This window comes from Tachypleus tridentatus, chromosome 11 (genome assembly GCF_004210375.1).
Source record: "Tachypleus tridentatus isolate NWPU-2018 chromosome 11, ASM421037v1, whole genome shotgun sequence".
Lineage (NCBI taxonomy): Eukaryota > Metazoa > Arthropoda > Merostomata > Xiphosura > Limulidae > Tachypleus > Tachypleus tridentatus.
In genome coordinates this window covers 95,680,390-95,703,653 of record NC_134835.1, presented here as the reverse complement: position 1 = coordinate 95,703,653, position 23,264 = coordinate 95,680,390, and the positions used below count along the sequence as shown (strand labels likewise).

At 31.0% G+C, this 23,264-nt stretch overlaps 1 protein-coding gene across 7 annotated transcripts in view; it reads right to left on the bottom strand.

Moving 5' to 3' along the window:
- The window catches only part of LOC143232829 (uncharacterized), a 115,210-nt gene that overhangs the window by 50,371 nt on the left and 41,575 nt on the right, over positions 1 to 23,264 (bottom strand). For 2 of the 7 annotated variants that reach the window (XR_013017807.1, XR_013017806.1), the window contains exon 4: positions 10,797 to 10,945. Coding sequence is in view for 4 of the 7 variants with exons in the window: in XM_076468747.1 (XP_076324862.1) it covers positions 14,258 to 14,648 (391 nt within the window). In the remaining 3 variants the exon portion in view is untranslated. Of the gene's footprint in view, positions 1 to 360; positions 1,469 to 10,796; positions 11,191 to 11,792; positions 14,649 to 19,031; positions 19,175 to 23,264 lie in introns of those variants that run through there. The other 5 variants (XR_013017805.1, XM_076468750.1, XM_076468748.1 and 2 more) reach the window with 5 other exon arrangements.

Genomic DNA, 23,264 nt, shown 5'->3' with positions numbered 1-23,264 from the left:
TTCTATACTCTTCAGCATTCTTGAAGTTTCAACCACTTATGTTTAACCCAAATATTAGGCCTATTGACTTCTCATTATTTGCCAGTTTTCAACATTTAAATTGTGTGTAACTTTTACTAATAAAACACTATTTTTAGTAATAGTATAGTGAGAAAGTTATATTAAAACAATTTTGAATATATACAGTTACGACAGAAAGTGTTCATACCCATGTCCCAAGTGGTTTTTTGCTCATAACTTAAAAAGTATCATGAGTAGGCTAATAGAAGTATGATATATTATAAACATTATAATAATACACATCTACATAAATTTTTATGTAAATTAAATGATCAATAAACTGTTTATAAACAAATAACCAAAAATAGGAGGAGCAGAAAGTGTTTGTACGGTTCAGAATGTGTGAAAAAACAGATATTCCCGTAAAAATTTTGTTTAGTTTGGCAAATAAACTACATTATACCATTCCAGAACTAAAAACTGGGTTCATAATTATTGGAATTTAGCCAGCAAAAAATGTACTTCCAGCAATTTAGCGCTGTCTCTGTCATTATCTGCTTGGTTATCATGGCAAACAGGAAACAACTGTCCAGTGATTTAAAAAACCGAATTATTGTAAAATACAAGTTTTGTGTGTCTCTTTCTGGTATTGTTACACAACTTAATGTGCCGAAATCTACTGTTTAAAGCATAATTCCCAAGTTTAAGCTTACAGGATCAACTGCTAACCTCCCTCGTTCCGGACGCCCCACCAAAATTCCAGAGAGAACCAAGAGGAAGGTTCTCAGAGATGTTAGTAGGAACCCTCGTTTAACACGCAATGACATACAGAAACTGGTAAGGGAAACTGGGACTAAAGTAAGCACCTCTGTAGTTACGAACATGTTACGCTCTTCTGGGTTCAAAGCATGCCGTCCTCGTAGAACTCCATATTTAAAGCCTGTTCATTTAGAAGCACGATTGAAGTATGCAAGAAAGCATGTAGATAAACCCTTTACCTATTGAAAGAGTATTCTTTGGTTAGACGAGACTAAAATCGGGCACAATGATGTTCGCTGTATTTTCTGTAAGAAGGGGGAATGAAATCTTCCAAAGAACACTGTCCCTACAGTTAACCATGGAGGTGGCTCGATCATGCTATGGGGTTTCTTCAGCTCTTCTGGTGTAGACAGCCTTCACTGCATCAATGGAATCATGAAAAGAAGAAGAGTACATTGATATATTAGACACTTATGTCGAGAATGATGCTCGGAACTTGCAGCTTGGGTGTTGTTGGATCTTCCAGCACGACAATGACCCTAAGCACACATCAAAAAATGTGCAATCCTGGTTGCAGAGCAACTATATAAGTGTTCTGGAGTGGCCATCGTAGTCACCCAATCTTAAACCCAATTGAAAACGTTTGGCATGAGTTGAAGACCAGGGTTCATCAGCGTCATCCGAAAAACTTGCAAGAGTTGGAGGCCTTCTGTAAAGAAGAATGGAAGAAAATACCAGTCAAGTACTGTCAAAGGATCATAAAGACATTGGTTGAGTCACCAGATGACATTGTGCATGTGAATTTCTGTGCAATCAGGCTGTTGAAATGGGTGCTGAGAAATTATTGAAATGCATCACTGTATGATTAAGTATGACAGAACAAAAATTGTAAGAACATGTTCGGGCTCCAAAATTGTTTAATGTAATGTACTCAGTCTATGCATAGTTTCATAAATCAACTAAAATTCAAACCTTACCTCAATATAAGAACTCTTATTCTGTGTATTATACATGACATAGGAATAGATTATTTCAAACTAAGTAAACGTGCAAAACAGACGATTATTGGAAAACAAAAATGTGAAAGTAATTCATGATGATGAGAAACCCATTTGAAGTAAAAATGTATCTCAAGACAGCTGGTATGGATATTAAAATTTTTAGTAAAATCAAGTAGAGAACAACATTTCGACCTTCTTAGGCCATCTTCAGGTTAACAAAGAGAGAGTTTGCAAATAACCGGACTGTAGGTGGCATTGCAGATAATGTTGGGTTATTAATTAATATAGGTGTAAACAAGTTCCTTTATATTGCTTTAATTTTGGTTTTAGTTCTTGTACAAGTAAAGTTTCTTTGATTTTGCATTTGTTTATATTTGTTTCCCTACTTAGTATCTGGGTGTTTTCTGTGGTTGTGTTCAAAAATGTGTGAAGGTTTTTTTTTGTTTTTTTTTTTGCTTGTTTCTCCAATATAGAAGTCATGGAAGTTGTTGCATTGTTGGTGTTGTGTTTGTCAATGTAGTTTTGTTCCTGGTTGTTGAATAAATTTGGTGTTTACTGGAATGTTGTATTTTGTTACAAGTTTTTTCCAAACATTGGTTTATTTTTTGGTGATTTAAGAAATGTAAGGTTAAGGTTTTGTAGTTTGTTGTATCCTGGGATTTATTATTGTTTGTTTGTTGTTTATTGTATTGTTGATCTAGATGTTTGCATATAATTTTTTCAATGGTTTTTGGAGGAAATTTGTTGATGTTGATGAAGTGTTTTATTTATTTTAATTTCATCATTAATTGTTATCAGATGAGCATAATTTTATGGCTGTATTTATTTGGTTTCTTAATATGTTGAGTTTTTGTTTTGTTTCATGTGCCAAGTTCCAGGAATATATAAGGGTTAATAATTTGCTGCTGGGGGTGTGTTTCAATGGGTTGGGGTCTTGAATATAAAGTTCTGAAGCTATCTTGCAGGTGTCAGTGGTTGGGACTTTGGGAAAGAGGGAAATTATATCAAAACTGGCCATTAAGGGTTTATGATTTGGTTTATTAAGAATAGATTTGAAGTTAAAAGAGTCTTTGAAAAAAGACAAACCAAATTATCCACTTTAACCCATAATGTTGACCTACGAACCATTTAACTACAATCTTGGTAAATACATAGCATGGGCATTTTCTAAATAAATAAATAAATATGTTCCATGATTACAGTAAGAAGAATGTATACTTATCTCCAATCCACAATTTCAGTTTCAAGATTTCATCAAAGAATCTGAAAATCATGCAATTATGCAATCCTAAAGATAAGTAAGGCTTTTGGAAAGATAGATTCAAAAACAAATCATTGTTTCTTTGTAATGCAGGCCTGAATGATCCCATGAGCAAAAATTAACATAATTTTAATAATTATTAATTGAAGGTAGTAAATATTTTTCAAAGCATAAAAGAACCAACTTATGTAATTTCTTAGGATCAAATAGTCAATAAGTGTGGTCAGCTAATTAAATAAATTAAAAAAATGAAAGGTTCTGTTTTAGACTTATGCCTAAATGTTTACTGAGAAAAATAAAATTACATTGTACCCTTGCAATAAACCTGGTAGCCTGCAGAAATAATTTGACATAAAAGGTATCTAACCACAATCGGAAGTGTTTACAAGAAGCCATTTTTTCCCCTTCAAATCACGTTCTTAGTACTTACAAGCAAAAGCACTTGTCCCCAATGATGGGAAAAGTTTAAGTAAAACATTAATTTAAATTATTTTGTGGACATAATTAAAAAGGTTAATTGTGTTGCACTCTTGGTTTCATTAAAGAGCCAAAAAATAATTGTCAAGCATTTCAGTCAAGAGCTGCTCAATGATAATATACTGTAAATCTACATTTCTATTCTTTAAGTTACATTACATTTTTAAATGTTAATGATAGTGTGATTAATTCTTAACACTTTAGTGTAGAATATTCTACTTAGAAAATAAAATTCAGCATCAACATTATTCATGCATTTTCTCCCATTTCAAAAGTGCATGCTCAGCTTTTCAACTCAGGAGACAGATGAACACTTGCACAGACACCACTGTTTGTAATATATAAATGACACAAATTTTCAATGTGTCATAATTGTGAATATTTTATACATATGAACTGAAACTATTGGGTAATACTATTGTAATAACATATTATAATAGTAACTAATTAGAATTCAGATTACAGCTACAAGTTACATTATCTGTTGGTACAGCTCAGTCTGAGATCTTATAATGCTAAAATCTAGGTTTCAAAGCCCATGACAACTGTAGCACATTTTGTAGCTTTGTTCTTAACTACAATTTTTACAGACAGTTGGTACTTTAATAAGATTAATAGTGGAACAAATTAGTACCATAAGGAATTATAAGGATATATTTACTTTACTAGTTATGAGAAATTGACAGTAGAAGTTTTATAATGTACAATTTTAATTTATTTCATATATAAATTGTATTTATTATACTGTTAACATATGAAATCTATTATGCCTTTTTACCTAAATCAGCACCTACACATAACTTTGTGTAATTAATGTTTCTTGTTGTTAGGAACAAAGTTGCACTGTGCTGTGCTCACTGCATAAATTTGATTAAATATCCTATTAACTGAAACTCTATCTTTGAACCTAAGTATAAGACGATGGGTAATATCAGGCATTGTTTTGAGAGTAAAAAGTATTGTCTTATACTCTTGCACTATAAACTCCCAATGGGTCAAAATGTAGATAACAGCACAAGCAGCTATTCTGAACTAAAGCTGCCCAAGTAACATTTTTTGTTGCTTCTCTGTAAAAGTTCAGAATAGCTTTTATATTTTTCTTATTTTATTAACTTGAGGCTTAATATTAACCCTGTTATAGCTGAATTCAATAAAATACACCTGATATACCAATATATTTTAACTATCTTATAATTTTTTTTTTTTTAATTTCAAGCACATTTTAATACTGTACTACATTTTGTAAATGATTTGATTTCTCAAACAAAATTGAGGTTAATCACATTTTATCAAAACAATGTTCCAAAACATGTACAACCTGTAAAATTATTTTTTATCACCATCAGTTGTGCCATAACAAGAAACTGTTGCTTGATACTGCAATTTTTGTTGTAACAAGCTTCTCCTAAAGATAGTGAGATTAACCACACATCTTGACAAGGTTTCCACAGATCTAACACTGTACACAGACATCAGCTACCAAAAACACATTTAAGTAAATCAAGGCCCAAAAGACCACTAGAACTCCATCGTTGGACTTGAAAGGTGCATGTCAAAATCGAAATGCTGGAGATTCTCGTTTATTTATCCATTTTCCTATAGTGATTTTGAAATATAGCTGAAAGCTTATAAAAATTGTCCTAGGACCATTTAACTTAGAAAAAATATTTTATCTTTTTAACAATTCCAAGAGGTAAGACCAATTTCATCACAGTAGGTTTTTGTTCCAAGAATTTGTATTACATAACTATAACCTTTTATGTAGGGGCATTAATTTGAAAGTGTGACTTTAGTATTTGTATTTTATTTTGCACAAAGCTAAGATGTGCTTCTATAATAAAAGTACTGATGGTTCCTTTCTTTGAAGTTTTATACCTTGTGATTCTACATCATTAAAGAAACTTTATGTATGGAGGTTTCATATATATATACGCATGCACATCCAGTGTACTTTTATGCCAACATTGCACTGTTGATTAATTGAAAATTTGCTTGGAGCCATGGAACCAAATATGCAGCTGTGCACATCTGTTGCCATATGCTCCTGTACTAGCATATGCACATCATCTGAATAAAATGCAATTAATCATCTGTTCATATTGACCTTGAATTTACTGTGTATCTTCTAAATGTTTTTGTACACAAAACACAAATTATTTTAATTAAGTATTTTACTTAAAGATTTGTTTGCAAATCTCCAAAGTTATCACTGGGTCAGTTTGAGTGAAAGGTAATTTTCGTGCCATGAATAAAAATACATATTTTCAACTTTATCAAAATTATCACACTTCCTTTGCACAACCGATAGAACCATCCAAGTGAATACCAAGTTTTGTTTTTTTTGGTAGATCTTTATTTTATATATCTTATTTTCTCAACACCAAATGTAGTGAAAACTTGAGAACTATGAAAAAAATTATTTTTTATCTGCACTGACTGCAATATTGGTCAGAAAGCTCAAATTATAAAAGTTAACAGTTTCAAGTTATGACCTTTTCACTTCTGCTTCCTTTAATTTCATGGCTTTATTGCTTTATTTTGTACATAATGAAGCAGTAATCATGGCATCAAAAAAAATAAATCACAGCCAGAACTTGTCTACTGTTTTCTGAAGAAATAATCAGCAAGTGGTTGTGAGGTATTGTGTTATACACACTCAAGCTCCTGAAATTTTAGATGTTTTATTTCACTGAAATTTTGTTAGGCATTACTTAAAAGTTTACATTTTCACATGTAGTTACTTTTGTTAAAAATATATAAAACTAAATAAAATATATATAAAGCAAGGGTTTGTAGTACTTACTGCATGTTAGAGCCACTTCACATGAGAGCAAAAATTGACGATGTTCTTTCATTAACTTTAAGTCATGCAAATTTGGGTTTTTGAAAACAATTCATATAGCATTCAAATATACATATTAGAACACAAAAACATGTATCAGTCAATAGAATATTCCTAAACTACAATAATTTATTTACTTTTGAATAAGTTTTAAGTAGATTAAAATGTTTATTTGTTATTCAGAACAGTTAAATATGATCACCACATAAAGCAATTTTGTTGATTAATGTTTGTAACAAATAACTATTTGTTAGATTTATGTGAAAAACAATCTGCTCTTTATCATAAAGAACAGTAGTGGTTCATAACAGGAATCAGTCTGTCTGTTCTTTATTGTTACTTAATATTGTTCTACCAGTCTATAGCAAAAATTGCTATTATAATAAAACTTTGACAATATTACTAAATGCATCATTGAGCATTGTATAGGTTAGATTTTAAGTTTGATTACCTAGCAACTAACAATGGCTACATAACCAATGACACCAATCATTTCAATGTAGTTTGCAGTTTATATTGAGTTTCAAAATTTACTACATGCATACTGATATAATTGCATGTAAGCAGTGGATGTGGATCATTATTTTATATCACTTATTTTCTGGCGATTATTAACTTATTGTTGCAACTGTACTGATATTGTATATCACTTGTTTTTGTATTGGTTTCCTACCCTTTGAATTGCAAAGCTTTTGACAGGATCACATCACAGGTTTTTTTGTATTATTACATGATCAATTTGAGCCATGTCGTGCAAGCTTATAAAACATTAAACAAACATCTTAGCTGGCTCCCACAATGTAAATATTTGAGCTGGGGTTCAAAAGATAGCACCAAGCTCATTTTTTAGCTTCAACTCAGCAGTAACAGTGATGAGTGATGGTAAATATTAAATTATAGCCAACTATGCATGAATATGAATTTTTAAGATACTGCAGATCAAATAGCCATTCTTGAAACTGACTATAAAGAATGGCAGGCAGATGGTGATTCCAAACAAAAGTGAGTATGTTATATTAAAACAATTTTGAATATGCAAATAAGCAAGTCATGTGATAACTAAAAATGATAAAGTCATTTTGGAACTGCATTTTGTAAGAATCTAGCAAAGGATAGTATCACCTATATATTACAGTAAATGTTTCCTACCAATCAACATACTGAAATCAGTGTGGTGGGCAGAACACAGATAGCCCATTATGTAGCCTTGTGCTTAATTCTAAATAATCAATCCATCAATGCCCACAATTTATTTCCCACTTATCTTAACTACTTCCTTTCCATGTGCCCTCTCTTATAATGAACTTCTGGTCTTTCCATGGTAAGAACACAGAGAAAAACCTTTCTCCAGTCTTTCTCTATACCAATTTTCTGAAACAGCAATAACAACAAAATAATAATAAACCAGCAGAGACATAAAAAAAACAAAAAAAAACACCTTCATATGGTCAACCATCACAGCAGAAAATACAAGATAATTCACAAATTTAATTAATAATGTATGAATGTAAATTTTAGGTGATTCAATGCTTAAGTACCTGCACAAACACTTCACTTTTATTAACAGCATGTAATTTCTCATAGCAAAGCCACACCGGACTATCTGCTGAGTCCACTGAGGGGAATATAACCCTTGATTTTATTATTGTAAATCCATACGCTTACCACTGTACTAGTGGAAGCTTTATTAACAGATACTCAATCCTATCATAATCCATCACTGGAGTTACAATAAACAATCCCATAGCTATGACCAGTTCTCTTACTGAATCTGTTTGATTTCTTATAATTCACTTTGATACTAATGACCAGAAACAATCGGATAAGACTGATAGACTATTTCTTTTGAAAAAACAATAGCACATATATCTTCAGCTTCAGACAACACATTAAACTGGCTGTCTCTAGTGTAATGTATGGATATGTAAACAGACACTTTCACTGATTACAAAACACAAAACAGTACAATAATTAAACAACTCAACAAGAAAATTAAAATTTTAATTAATTAACCAAACACTTATGCAGACTTAACTCCCAACTCATCTTCATTAACTGCACAAACTTAATACCATTTACTAATTTTATTGCACGAGATGGACTTCACCTCAACTTTTCTGGTATTTTTACCTGGCTTAAAATTTCAAGTACTTTATTTACCAAAACATTTGTTCTTCTTATACTTCTATTGTTCATTCATGTTTACTCACAAACCCTTCCACTCCCTTATCTCCAAAACCATACCAAATTACTATTAATGTAAATGCCACATGTTCCACACATTTCAATTTAATTCATGAAAATATATACTGTTAAATGTGTATTGCAAAAGTTCCATCTATTCTCTCAATGTGTAGAAGATTCTCAAGAGTCAGAATCAACAATATAAGTTTTACAAAAGCACTAGCGTATCTTCAAATATTATTGGGCCAAGTGAACTTTCAAGAATTTCACCTGAAGATTAAAAATTGATGCACCAAGAGACAGTTTTAGAATATTGATTAACAGCAACAGTGAGTATACTAATAAGCTCGCAAACTAAAATTGTGAGAAATACTTATTAATCAAAAAACTACAGATATTTGACCAAAAACGTTTATATAAATTTCAAACATTACAAATTCAGTAAATTAACTTTGGATGTAAGTATTTCTTTGATGACATTAAATATATTCATTACTAAGAATCAACTTGTAAGCAGTGTCAGGCCAGCCACGAATAAAGAGCTAGCTAGCTTAAGCAAGGTGTAACAATATCAACTGAAAATTAATTTGTTCGTCATGGACCTACACCACCAATAAAATATTCAGTTCTAGACCAGATAAAATACTCAATATTCTTTGTAAAACTCTTGATTATAAAACATGTTCACCAGGTATATGTTCGAGAGAAAGGAATGACTTGCCTGGTAGGTTTGTTTGAAATTAAGCACAAAGCTACACAATTGGCTTATCTCTGCTCTTCCCACTATGGGTATTGAAACCCTGGTTTGTAACATTTTATGTTCACGAACATACACTAACAAAATTTATAAGCAAATGAAATTTACATCACTTTCTATAAATGTTTAAAAATAATGTTAATATTGTGATTTATCTATCTTACAAATTAATGTGATCCATACTAAGTACCAATAATAAATAAAATGGTCACAGCAAAAATAATATTCATAAAACATCTGGTGTTTATCACACAGAAAACTTGTATTATGGAGCTGTATGGAAATATTATTGTTTGTGTGTATAACTCAAAATATCTTGGTTTTGCATAGAGACCCATTAAAATGTGCTGAACTTTGTATTTATTAACAAAAAAAATTGTAACAAAGTTCATAATTACAGCAATTCTTTGAAATAACCATAATGTAGTTGGAAAAGTAAGCTAAAATATTAATTTTTACAAATAAGTGACTGGCAGTATACAATCTGCTTATGATTAGAATCCTGTTGCTTTAAACTGCTGTAATTAGTAATGAGTTAAATTTCCATGGTAAACAACAATGCTACTTGGAGTCAGTTGTTAGTTTGAGGACTTAAATCTTCAAAATTAAAGGCTGGATTCTCGTGGTGTAAAGAGTGCAGATAGCTCACGATGTAACATAGCACTAAAAGACAAACCAAGAATGCTGGTGTGAAAAAGAAATTAAGGAAACATCATGTGTGCATTAGGACAGATAATATTCCAATGAGAAATGAATAAAATACATAGAATTTGGGATTGCCTGGGTATCTTAAATGATCTATTAAATTTGGTTTATTTTACTGGCTATAAATTAAACCAACATGATGTATCCTTTAAATGTATTATGTCAGTATGTAGTTCTTCAATAATATATCTACCTGTCTAGCTTGGTTCAAAATAATAATCCTATTATGTGAATGCAAAAAATTATCCAAGGTAGCTAACTGTACCACAAGAACAACCTGATCTATTTTATGTTTGATGTACATACATACATACTCCTTTATATGGCATAGCCCTTACCTCTCCAATACATATTCACAACCCACAAACTCAATTCGTACTCAATGTTAATTTCTTTTAAAATGACAAACTAGTTGTAAAACTAACAACTATGTTTGGTAATATACAGCAAATTAAAAATGTAATAATAATTAATAAAAGTAAAAATTAAACTTTTGCATACAAAATATTTGATTTGCCACTGTCAACCACAAATGTTTCACTAGTAACACCCACAATATAAATTCAAGTTTCTTACTTCACATTCTTCATTCAAATCAAGCATGTTCATAAATATTTAATATTTGTCAACATACAACTACTTCATTAAATGTCTTTTCCTTCACAATACACTTTATGTACATAATAATAATATCTAACTTAAAATTGAAGTTATATACTTAGAATGGAATGAAAAAGTAACCTCGCCAGTATAGCTAACATACAAACACACAACCAATGAATTAAAGAACACATTAAACTAATGTCTCACCTCTAATTTACTTATTGACTGACTGAAGATCACAAGAAATTTGACAAAAGTCCCCCGCTGGAACAGCAATAAGTCTATGGATTTAGAATGTTAAAATCAGGGGTTTGATTCTCCTCGGTGGACACGGCAGATAGCTAGATGTGGCTTTGCTATAAAAAAAACAACACAAACACATTACTTGTTCAACTCCCTAGGAATACCCTTGTTACATTTCAAAAATCCACACTTCAATATCACTCTTTTCTTTAATTCATTCATTGTTTAGAAGAACTAGCAACAGAATGAAAGGAATAGCATTATATGCTAAGATCAGGCCAAGGTAAGATCATAAAATTACTTACTTGACCAGTAAACTTTAGCTAAGATCAAAGAAGCTTTAATGTTCCTCAGTTACCTTCATTGGGAAAAAATGATATCATAAAGTCTTGCTATCACCTGCTAATAAAATGAAACAATGTATGCCTTCATTCATATAAGTACATCAAGATAACTTGGTTGATTCCAGTATTATCAACACAGAAATAATCAGATTCCCACCCAATGACAAAAAATATTGAAATTAAGGATATTTAAAGTGGTAGAGAATTTTAGGGATTTTTCAGCTCAGCCATGTGGAGTATTGGGAATTCCATATGAATAATGATAATGAAATATAAACAGGTATATAATTCTTAAGATAACATGGATGAAAAAGTTACACCTACTTGTACAATATGTGTTTTAACGTTTCTTATGTACACATCTGAAAATTGTTTGTCCAATACTAAAATTAATTTTGCTGAACAAAATATAAATTTTCGTATTTAAAATGCTGAAATATGATTACAGTTAAAATCCAAACCATGTGGACTGAAAGCAAGCTTGAAAACTTTTAGGCAAGAGACAATATCCATACAACACAGTTTTCTTAGTGAAAAATTAGTAACAAATGATTTACCTTAAATAATACTTTATAAAAATGGAAATAACTTAAAAGTACAATTAATAAGAGCACAGTTTTTATTTATATACACACATTTATTTTCTTTCACACTGAAAGGATGCCTTGGCTCTCCATGAGGATTTGGAAAGATTCGCACTAAAACATATCAAGATGTACTGGATGGAAGAATCTTTCCTTAAACTACATGGAATCATACAATCTAATACCACATGAACTGCAATCCATTTGATAGTACTTTTAAGTAGCAAAACCTTTAAAAATGTATGCCAAAAGTAGTGAAACTATTTGGAAATAAATGTATTAAATTATTACATATACATTTTAACTTGTAATAAAAAAATTAATATGTATTGTGGCATAATCCATGTTTGTTTCACAAGGCCTTGGTATTAAATTTTGTTCATCAGAAAAACTCTAAAATGACAAAATAGTAAGATCATCAGTAAAATATTACTGATGTGAGAACTTTAAAGCAGGTGAACAATAAAACATTGATCAAAGTCAAATATTCTTTCATTTAATTTTTTTTATAACAAACATACACAATAACAACAATTCACACTGCCTAAAAACATGGAAATGTACGGTATACTATGTCCAATTCAGGAACTTTAGCCAATACAGTCTTTACAAGTTTAGCTAAGACTTTAAAATCAAAGTCACTCAATACAGCTTTAAGTATCTTCAGTGAAGAATGTCATATTGGTGTAGATTTTGTTGATTTACTCCCTTGTACACTATTTCATTGTGAATGTATTTGATAATCATAGTTTTTCCAGCACAGGATTTCCAAACAACTTTACAATGGCAAGAGCATAACAAATTCTCAAGATCTGCTGTAAAGTTGGACATTTCTCAACAACCAAAAAAGTTGACAAAAATGGACATATAAACAAAAACAATACACAAAGTTAATACTTCCAGAAACATACAATAAAGTGGTAATTACATATCATTATATTTCAAAAATAACACGTTTTCCAGTTTACACTAAAAATGTGTAACAGTTCTTTAACAGACGTGCTCTAGAAACAAACCCAAAAGCTATTGTACATAATTCCTTGTTCTTATTGAGACAGTTCTGTAAGATTAAGAAAAACAAAAACAAATTTGCAGCTATGTGATGAACACATACTCACTAAGGAGGAAATCCACCAGGGATTTGTAAACTAGATGCTACTATTTATGATATTTTCCTGTTGCAAGGCTATTGTAAAATGGAAACTGATATAATTGAGTATACAAACTCACTGGCTTCAGATATCTACACAAAGCTACTTAATGGCTACCTATGCTAACCATCTCTAACTTGATATAGACAGACTATATGGAAGGCAGCTAGCCAACACCACCCTTCAACACTTGTCTAAATAGTGGGATTTGACCATCATACTTGTAACACAGGCCAAAAGTGTGGAGCATGACTTTTATTTTTCTTGCTATAATGAGATACAAATGATGGACCTGCAGATTCATTATCTAAGAATTATATTGAAAAGTCGAGTCTCAAAAAAACACCACCATGCAAACACTCACCAGTCACTAAATTATAACCAGACCACTACTTCCTGTATTGTTTTGTTACCAACACCATCTGATACTCCTATGCTAAGTCAACAGAGTTATATATTATTAAAAACTGATTTGGTTTTAAGAAGCTTTCTCTATCAACTATCAAATTGAGACACTTTTGAAAGATGCAATGTTTCTTGACATGTTAAAAGGTTTTAACACTTCTGTTTCTGCAAGTGATGGCAAAAGCTAATCCATCACAGAGAATATATTAAATATCTTTTTCTGTTTATTATTATCTTCAGGGACAAATACATAAGATATTCCATAAACACTATTATTAAAATAATATACTACATTTTCATCAACTGATTATTTTGCATCTTAATATATTTTAGTCATTACTGATGTCAAAGCTACTAAATCTGGTATAAAATATGAAACTATACAATTTCTCTGTCTACTGGAAGACAATTTACATATCTCATTCATCTAATTTTAAGTATTGTTTTAAATGAAATATGTATGTACTAATGATAAAAAATAACTGACAATCTAAGAATGTTCTCTCATTTACTGAACTTTTAATTTATCATTCTTTGATAAAAGCATCAGTTATACTCTACCAAACATTTACACATTTTAATCTTTACAATATTCTATTAGAAATGACCTTAGAGGTATGTTAGGTTCCAATGAGTTTCCAGAATAAAGAATTAATAAGTAAATTAAAATATAAAAAAAATATTTTGGTTAACTGATAGACTGATTTTTTTCTACAACTTTCTGCACCACTTCTGAAACTGCAATTCATAACAGTTATGAGAACAAACAATATGAAATGATCACAATGAAATAGTTACAACACATTAATTAGAAGCACTTCCTCAACATATACCAATGCCAGGTTAATCAAGTTTAACTTAGACCTAATGAGATCTTTTTCAGTACTGTTATTTCCCAAATCTGATGTAGTGTTTTTAGTTGTTTCAAAATGCAACACATCTTATGATTTTTTGTACCATTTGATTTTTGGTTTTTGTGGAGCACCTACACATTCAATAGCAGGCTGGTTTGATTCTATTGCTGTTTCTTGTTGTTTTGTGTTTGAATTACTTTGAGGCAGTGCCTCAGTTAAAAAGTTCATGGTATTTTCCAAATTTTTTTCTCCAATGTTGCATGTACTTTCTTGGTATTTAGCCAGTGATATGCTTGTGATGTATTTGCTACCAAGTTGAGTTTCAGGTGTCATGGCCAGCATTTTCTCATCTTCAGCTGATTTAAAGACTTGGCTTGATTTTTTCTCCCCATCATTACTATCTTCATCATCATTACTGTCCTGATCATATTCACATTGTTTTTGAACAGGTGACAGCTTCACAAAATTTTTCTCTTTTCTGAATAAATTATCAAAAATAAAATAAAAAGTAAAATAATGCTTAACATGATTTTTCTTTATAATCACATTCAAAAACAATATGAAGAATTAACTCATCCTCTATTCTTGTCAGAATAATACTAAAATAGTTTTTAAAAACTTTATTCTTCATCAATGAATAAAAATTTAACAGAATTTATAAAGGTATTTTCCTTTTATTAAAAATTTTAAAATAAGAAGCTATGAACCAATATACAAATTTCCTATGCACAAAATTATAATAAGGATATAATCTAAGTACCATAATCATCCAATATTAACTCCAGTTTCATAACAAGAACTCTTACTAATTCTTTCAAAATAAAAATCTAGGTTTTTGGTAAAATTTCAGTAATGCTAAAAAAAACATTAAAATAATTTTGTCAGCTGACAAATTTAATTACTTAATTTATTCCAATATAAATTAGAAAGCACTCCTGGTTATTAAATATAGCACAGTACAGACACTTAAGCAACATTCTGAAGTATTAATAAATGCTAACTTTAAGATTTCTGTAGTTTTATATCAAAATTACAAATATCTAAAGAGTTAGTCTGAACGTAACTCTAAAACTTGAAACTATACATACATACTAAAATATTTGTATCTTACTTCTGTATACGAACAATATTTTCATAGTTATATCCATGACTAGTTCAAAGTAAATACTAAAAACAATTATAGAAGAATTTAGCTAACTGAATAGCTATATTATACTGTAGGTCTATAGCCTCTAAAAACATTTCGTTTCAACCTTACCTTTCTCACAAAATGTTAAAGTTGGATTTATTTTTATATGAAAAAAATATCTCCACCAGTTTTATTACTACATATTACACTGTATGTAAAAAAGAAAAACGTCCAAAGAGAAGACATTTTTGTTTGCAAAAAATAAGTGACTGCATTTCAATATAACTGGAAAAGTTACATATGCCTGTCTTTCAAGAAGTCATTTTGTGACCAGCAACAATCAGTGAGAAGTTCATAGATTTAGCCTCATTTTTTGTTTCTGTAGAGCACTTGAGACTGATTTTATGACTCAGTTTAAATTACTGATTGATTTCAATTTGTCATAAATACCTTCTACATTTTTAATATTTCAATGTCTATAACCAATTGAGTGAAATCATTGCACTGGTGGAAAATACAGATACAAGCAGTCAAAATTACCCATTTGGAAAAAAAACCCAGTAATATAACCAATGCTACAGTTTTGTAAAGAATATATTTTCTTTTTAAAGAAAAAAATCACATGAACAAAATGCAGTACATGAAACTATTGGAAAGAATGACTTATTATTAATGAGTTTTTTTAATAATTTTTTGATCCTGTCTTACTGAAAATCTATTATGGCCAAGTTCAAACAAAAGTGTTTAGAAATACCAGTTTTGTAATGTGTTCCTTGCATTTGTTAATCTGAAGAAGACTTTTCTTTGTTAAGAGTGACATAATACATGCACATAAAACAACTGCAAGTTTATTAAATTATGTTTAATAGAGTTATAATATTGTGCAATTTGTTTAAAAGTAAATGAAATAGTATTTACAGTAACATGTAGTTCTTTTCTGAAGTTATCAATTGCTTATAACTTTCTTGCTTACCTTCTATATTTGTTACGTGGAATTATACATGCTATTGCAACTTTTTACCTCTTATGTTTAGTTTATTACTGCTGAGATTAAATTAAGTTTGTGTGTGTGTGTGTTTTCTTACAACTGAGCCACATCAAGCTATGTGTTGTGTACACTGAGGGGAATTGAGCTCCTGATTTTAGCATTGTAAATCTGAAGACCAACTGCTGTCCCACTAGAGGACTTAAAGTTATAAAAAAAGTAAGTTCTGCAGTATTGTAGTAATATGTCTTAAAAGAGAAATTTAGCTGCTGTTAAAATGTTTTTTATTACATTTGTTTTAACCATTTCAACAGAACTTTTACTTTCTCAGTAACATTACAGACTACCGAGATATTTTCTTAGTTGACAAATAAATTTTTATTAGTAATGGCAATATTTTGTTTCTGATTTTATGTCTCACAAAATGTTATTCTAAATAAAACTACAAAATGAGATTCAGAATTTCATCCATTAGATCATTTCATATATAATGGCCAACTTTTGCTTATTGAAGATTAAGATAAATTGGATACAGTAATTTGACTGTATGTTATCCAGTATTAGTGCAAGTGCTGTACTTTTAATTGCCTATCATGTCAAGCTTTTTTATAATTGTTTTTGTGTTTCTTTAGAACCCTATGCAAGATAATGTCTTCAAAATAATTGAGACTACTTTTTTGTATGAGTTCAAATTGAGAAAAAAATCTATCTAAGGCTGCTTAAAATATCAGTTTGGTGTTTGGACAAGGGACCACTTCTCAACAAAATATTTGGTGTTAAGTCCAGAAATTTCGTTCTGATAATATGAACCTTGATAATGAACTCAAAGGAAGGCTTCAATCTGTTGTGAATGAAGAAAGATTAAGAGTTATTGTGGAATCTAACCCACAAACGACAGTTTGGGCACTTGCAGCAGACTCGGACATTTCCACTGCAACTGTTTTTTGTCACCTTGCTGTAACTGGAAAGGTTAAAAAATTGAGCAAATGAGTACCACACAAATTGACAGAAGAGAAGAAACAGGTTAGGAACAAGAGGCAGTCATTCTTAAAGTGAACTGTTTGTTACCTGCGATGAGAAGTGGATCTTATACAACAACCAGAAGAAATCAGGACAATGATTAGATGGGGGTGAATCTCCAAGATGTGCCAAAACTACCTTTCTGCAACCAGGTGAAACAATTACAGCATATCTTGTGGCCACCAATTTGAAAAAATGCATCAAAAATTAAACTCCAATTATCACTGGTGAACAGACATGAATCGATTTTGTTGTAAAGTAATGCTAGGCCCCATACCTCACAAGTCACCATTTCAAAATTGAGAGAACTGAAATATGAAATTTTGGGGCATCTATCACATTTAACTGACCTATTTAGGACTAATTATTACTTTTTTCAGTACTTGGAGCTGTTTTTCCAGAACAAAACATTATAGAATCAGGAGATTATTGTAAAAGCCTTTGAAGAATTTATTGTCTCCAAAATAATGGAGGTTTATAGAGACAGGATATTTTCATTAGTATCCTGTTGGAAGAAAACCATTGCAGCAAATGGAGCATATTTCGATTAATAAAACTTGTGTTTGTTAAAAATATGGCATTTTAATTTTTTACCTATATGATCAGCCATTTCACATTAAACATACTAATATAAATAGAAATAATTAATAAATAAAAAATTTTAAAATATTTTATGTCATCTTAATATCTTCCAATTTAAGTTGTTTCATTGAACTTTCATGATGCAGAGCTCGTATTTACATATAACATTGTTATTTTTCTACATTCATTAACACAATAGTTATCCAAATTACTGAAGGAAAAATCTAAATTTTGAAAAGTGGAAAGTTAATGTTTTCTTTACTTGAAAATGTTATTTCCTATAGATACTCATGAAGAATTATCTTCATCTCTTGTGAACCTGCCTATGAAATTTGTATGACACCAGCCTTGAGCTAACTCCCACCTAAAAAACATGTATTTAATATGACCTGTGTTGGTGCATGTTGATGTCATCATGCAACTGTAATCCTCCACCACCAAAAGAACAACACAACCTCTTTGCACAGTAGCTTCCCCTAAGCACTTGTGCTTGAAATAACTTTATTCTTAGATAGATCTAGAAGAAAGTGCACTGGAGGTGGTGAGGATGAGTGGGAAGAAGTGTCAGGGAATGTAATAGAAATACATTTTCAGGTAAAATTTTCAAGACAATACCTCACCTCTAAACACAAAGTAGCTAGAATCCAACACAGAAATAATGGAAGGGCTGGTGTAAACATTAAACCTAGATGAGCTCTCTTCAAAAGGTTCCCAAGAGGAAACCTCATGGAGTGTGACACCTAATAACATGGACTCCATAGGGCCACAACCATGGGAGACAAGATTTCATCTATACCAGGGTATCCCATTCATTTGGAAGAAAAGAAAGGGAAGGCAAAGAAGTAACAAAAGTTGAAAAGATGGTCAGAATTTTTGTATGATCAACAAAGCACCTACACACAAGGCAAGGCAAAACACGTAATGTGGTTTGGACATGATTAGGCTGAACAGTGTGCATCTGTTCTTGATTCAACTGGTAAGAAGAAAGAGGGGTGACAAACCCATCCTGTTGCAAAACGAGGTTACACTAACTGTATGAATGGTGAATACAAAGACAGTACCACCATTGTCCTACTTTCCATCATATTGTGCTTACAAAATAAGTGATAAACTCTACAAAGGGGTAAAAAAAGAATGGAACCTACTTGCAAAATATGTCAAGGAAGAAAACAGAACGGTGAGGATTGTCATCTATGGATGGGAGGAGGAGGCCCAGTGTGCAAGAAGGAACCCACAGTGCAATACACAATGGCTGTCACATCCTCCATGGACCATAATCCCCCAGTAGCTACAATAAATGCAGATTATGTGTAAAGAATATCTTCACTATTATGGGATGAGGGAGAAGTTACTGTTACTCGAGAATTCATAATTGCATAAATACCATAACAAATCTTTTTTTTTGTAATTAAAAAAAAGGTGTTGGTTTTCTGAATCACGACCATTGTATTAAGAAAACTGAAATGAAATTTAAATCAGTAGAAAACTGTTGCCAACCTTGCAATTGATTAACAATTTTAAAACAGGTCCATTCTAGATAATGCCAAGAAAAGAATGAAGTTATTTTTTGAACACAAGTGCTTGGGAGGAGCTACTGTTAAAGGAGATTATTGTATTGGTCTTCTGTTGATGGAGGGTTATTGTCAGATGATGATATCATCATACACTTTTACATTTCATATAAAGTATGAGCTCTTCAGTTTTAGGTGTGAGTTAGCTAGAGACTAGTGACATGTAAGTCTCATAGGCAGATACACAAGGGATCAAGTTATTCTGTCTGAGAAGGAGAGGTATTGTTTTGGAAATTGTATCTCAAAATGGTTGTTATGTGTATTAACACTTTTATTGATAAGCAGGGAACGTTTCAACCTTGTTCTGTGCTTATCAATAAAAGTGTTAATACACATACCAGCTATTCTGAGATACATTTTATTTCAAGTGGGTTTCTCATCATTAAGTTTTGGAAATTGTATAGATCTTAATAGATATCCTTTTTTAAACAGGAAACTATATTTAACCTTTCACTATTATAAAGTATTAAGTTTCACTTCTGCACTTCTGTGAGCTAATTTGGTTTACACACATTAATTAAATTGGATTTATTACATCATATCTCTTTAAAACATATCTGTACACATTTTATAGGATAATTTCACATTCTCACAGTACTAGAAGCACATTTTGAATGAACTCAATTCTAAAAATATGTAATTCTAACATCATATTTCACCTTTATATCTACAGAGATCAAGGATATACATTTTCAACTGAAGGTCTCAGTCTAAACAAGAAATAGCATCTCAAACATAGAAAAGAAGATCAACAAAAGGGCAAGTGTGAGTGGAATAATATATAAGTTATGATGTAAACCTGAAAAGTATTACAATGTTAAAAGTACACAATAACTTACTGGAAATGACATGAGGCTTATCAGATAACTATATACTTTTGGTAGTTTGAGTTTACAGTGAGACAGAAGTTTATGTACTTCCACACGTGTACACATATCAATACAACTAAGTAAATTATCATACAAAACTTTGATCCATATCAAACTTATCAGTTTATTGATTGGGAAAATGATAAACTTGATATCACAGAATTATTAGGAATTGTAGAAATAAAAATATTATTTTGAACAAGGATTCTATTTCAACTATTATAGAAACTACTTTTTATATATCAATTCTGTGGTATTGGTGGTACCACAGGTGAAGGCTTTGTTGAATTGATCCTATATATGTACATCTGTGTAGAAGAGTATACAAGTCTCTCTCTCCTCTTCTCATTGTTAAATTCCAATTTCTCCTGATATTGGTGGGATAAGATTGATCACTGAAACGAATGACTATGGAATAATTTTTAACAAGTAAAAGTTAACTTTCGATGTTGTGATGTTTTATTTTATTCAAATAATCTTTCCCGCAGGGGATCTTATAAAACTAATTGACATAAAGAGGAAAATATAATGTGTTGAATATGGAAAGAGAAAGAGACTAGGTACTGTACAAAAAAAGTTTATTCATTTGTTTGTTTGTTGAATAATTTTGTGAAAAGCTATATAAATAGTTATCCTGATTTTGAACTGACTATTTGCTCTAACCCTACACCTTTATAATTACTATACATCTCGTGTACACAAGACAGTCAACAAAACCACAGAATATACCAGCAACTATGTGGCAACTTTGTAATTTTTCTCCATATTGTAACAGACAATGATCTAAAGTGTGTATTTCCAATAGGACTTACCTTCCTCACAAAAATAGCTATTCTTGTTCAGTGCTGCTCTCTATATGAAAAAAAAAACAACATTTTCTATGCATGCCATGAGCCTTGAAACTTCCATGACTTGGAATTTATTAATTACAGTTCATGTGACTCCCTCTACTCAATTCTATTGAATTGTCACTTCAGGTGTTGGCAGAAAATGAAGGCACTGGTTTTAAGTAGGGAGAATGGATGGGAAGTGTGAGAGAAAATAAGTACCTGATAGGAAAGAAGCTCATATTGTCTTCACCTCTAGTTCATGAGACTGAAGGGAATCTCGTGCCCTTCCGACCAATGAACTGACACACGATAACAGTCTAAGAAACAAAATGATGAATTTCAAAACTTGACATTTGGCATCAAAAAGATGTCTGTGTAATATAAACCATTTCATTCAAACATATAATGGCCAGAACCACTTCATGTGCAATCACACCCTTAGAAATAATAAGCATAAGTATAACATGAGGGGAAAAACTGTAGTAATCTGCAAGTATCTTCACTGAAACCCCTAACACGGATGGAGTAAAAACAATATAAATGAGTGAGTGAATAGAGATATTTGTGATACATGTGTGAGGACTTATATTCAACTCTATACACAAAACCTAGCCATTTAGAACAGACATCCAAGTGGGGGGTAGATTGAGGGATCCCAGTCAAAGGGGTAAACTGCAATTTTGACTGCTCACTGCAATGTTGCAAAGTGGAGAATATCTTATCATCTACAACAGCAGAACATCTCCATCTAACTGTCAACTGAATGGTTTAATAATTGTGTATATATACATAATTTGTATTCCATTAACACTTTCAATATCATACTATTCAATACTACATGACTGACCACATGACCTCTTTGCACTCATTTAAAGTCTTTGTATATTTAATACTACTAATTTTCAATATAGTGCATATATCTTCACAAAATTTGGCAGTATTTCACTTAATATTACAAGCCTTTAACATTCAAAAAATCATATTTTTTGGGGAAGTATTTTTAATAAAGTAAAATAATGATTTCTCCATAAATATACTGAGGGTTTGTTTTGAACAGTCTGTGTGCAAGGTAATTTTCATGTTGAAATTAAAAATACTTTTCCCTATCTAAAACCATCAAAAATAAAAGTGTGAACTAATGCATCTTGACTGTCAGAAGTGCCAGGATGTGAAGGGGATAAGACCAAAGAGGTGATAGAGGTAGGACTGATAAATCTGGAACCCCAATCAGCAAGAAGCGAACAAGATGAATGAAGACAGGTAAAGGAAAGGCAAGCATCAAACATTTAATATGAATAAATATGATATTATTTCAGTGTGAAAAAAGAGAGCAACTAAAAAGAAATTGAATATCACATCACAGATACCTAAGTAGCCCACAAAAAATGGACCTATGAAAAAAGTGAAATTATCACAAGACCATATTAGTAGTGGATGGTAAACAAACAACAGTGTCCCACCCTAGAAGATCTTCAATCAAAGAAACCAGATGTGGAAGGAACAAACTGAAGATAACAAACACCTCACTAGTAAGATAAGGAAGAGGTATCCCATGAAAATCCCTAAATATAAGTGGAACATGGTATAAAGGAGGTAATGAACAGAGAAAAATGAAGCTAAGAAAACTATGGAAGGGATAAGATGGATAGGATAAACAGAAATGCAAATGATATAAAATCAGAGAGAAAATCTGCTTGATGATGAGCACATAAAAGGAAGTAAAGCCTGTATAGGCTGAACTTTGCAAGCACCCACTCTAAAAAGACATTAAAAGACCATAAAAATTTTGTAGTGAATAAACGTATGTATGTGATGTTCTGTGTTGAAAAAAAGATATTTAACCTAATTATCAACTCACCTGTAAATAGAACCATACATAAACCAAAAATAACACTTATTGTGCCTGATCAATCATGATATTTAACCTAATTATTCATTAACCCGGAAGTGTAATTACAGGTAAACCAAAAATAGCAAATATTTGTGAAGCCTAATCAAACTGTACAGAACAAAGTATATTACTAAGCACTAAAATAAAAACTTAACTGAACAACAAGCCTGAATCGGAGCCTACACAAACCAACTGAATTGGAAGAAGGATAAAAAAT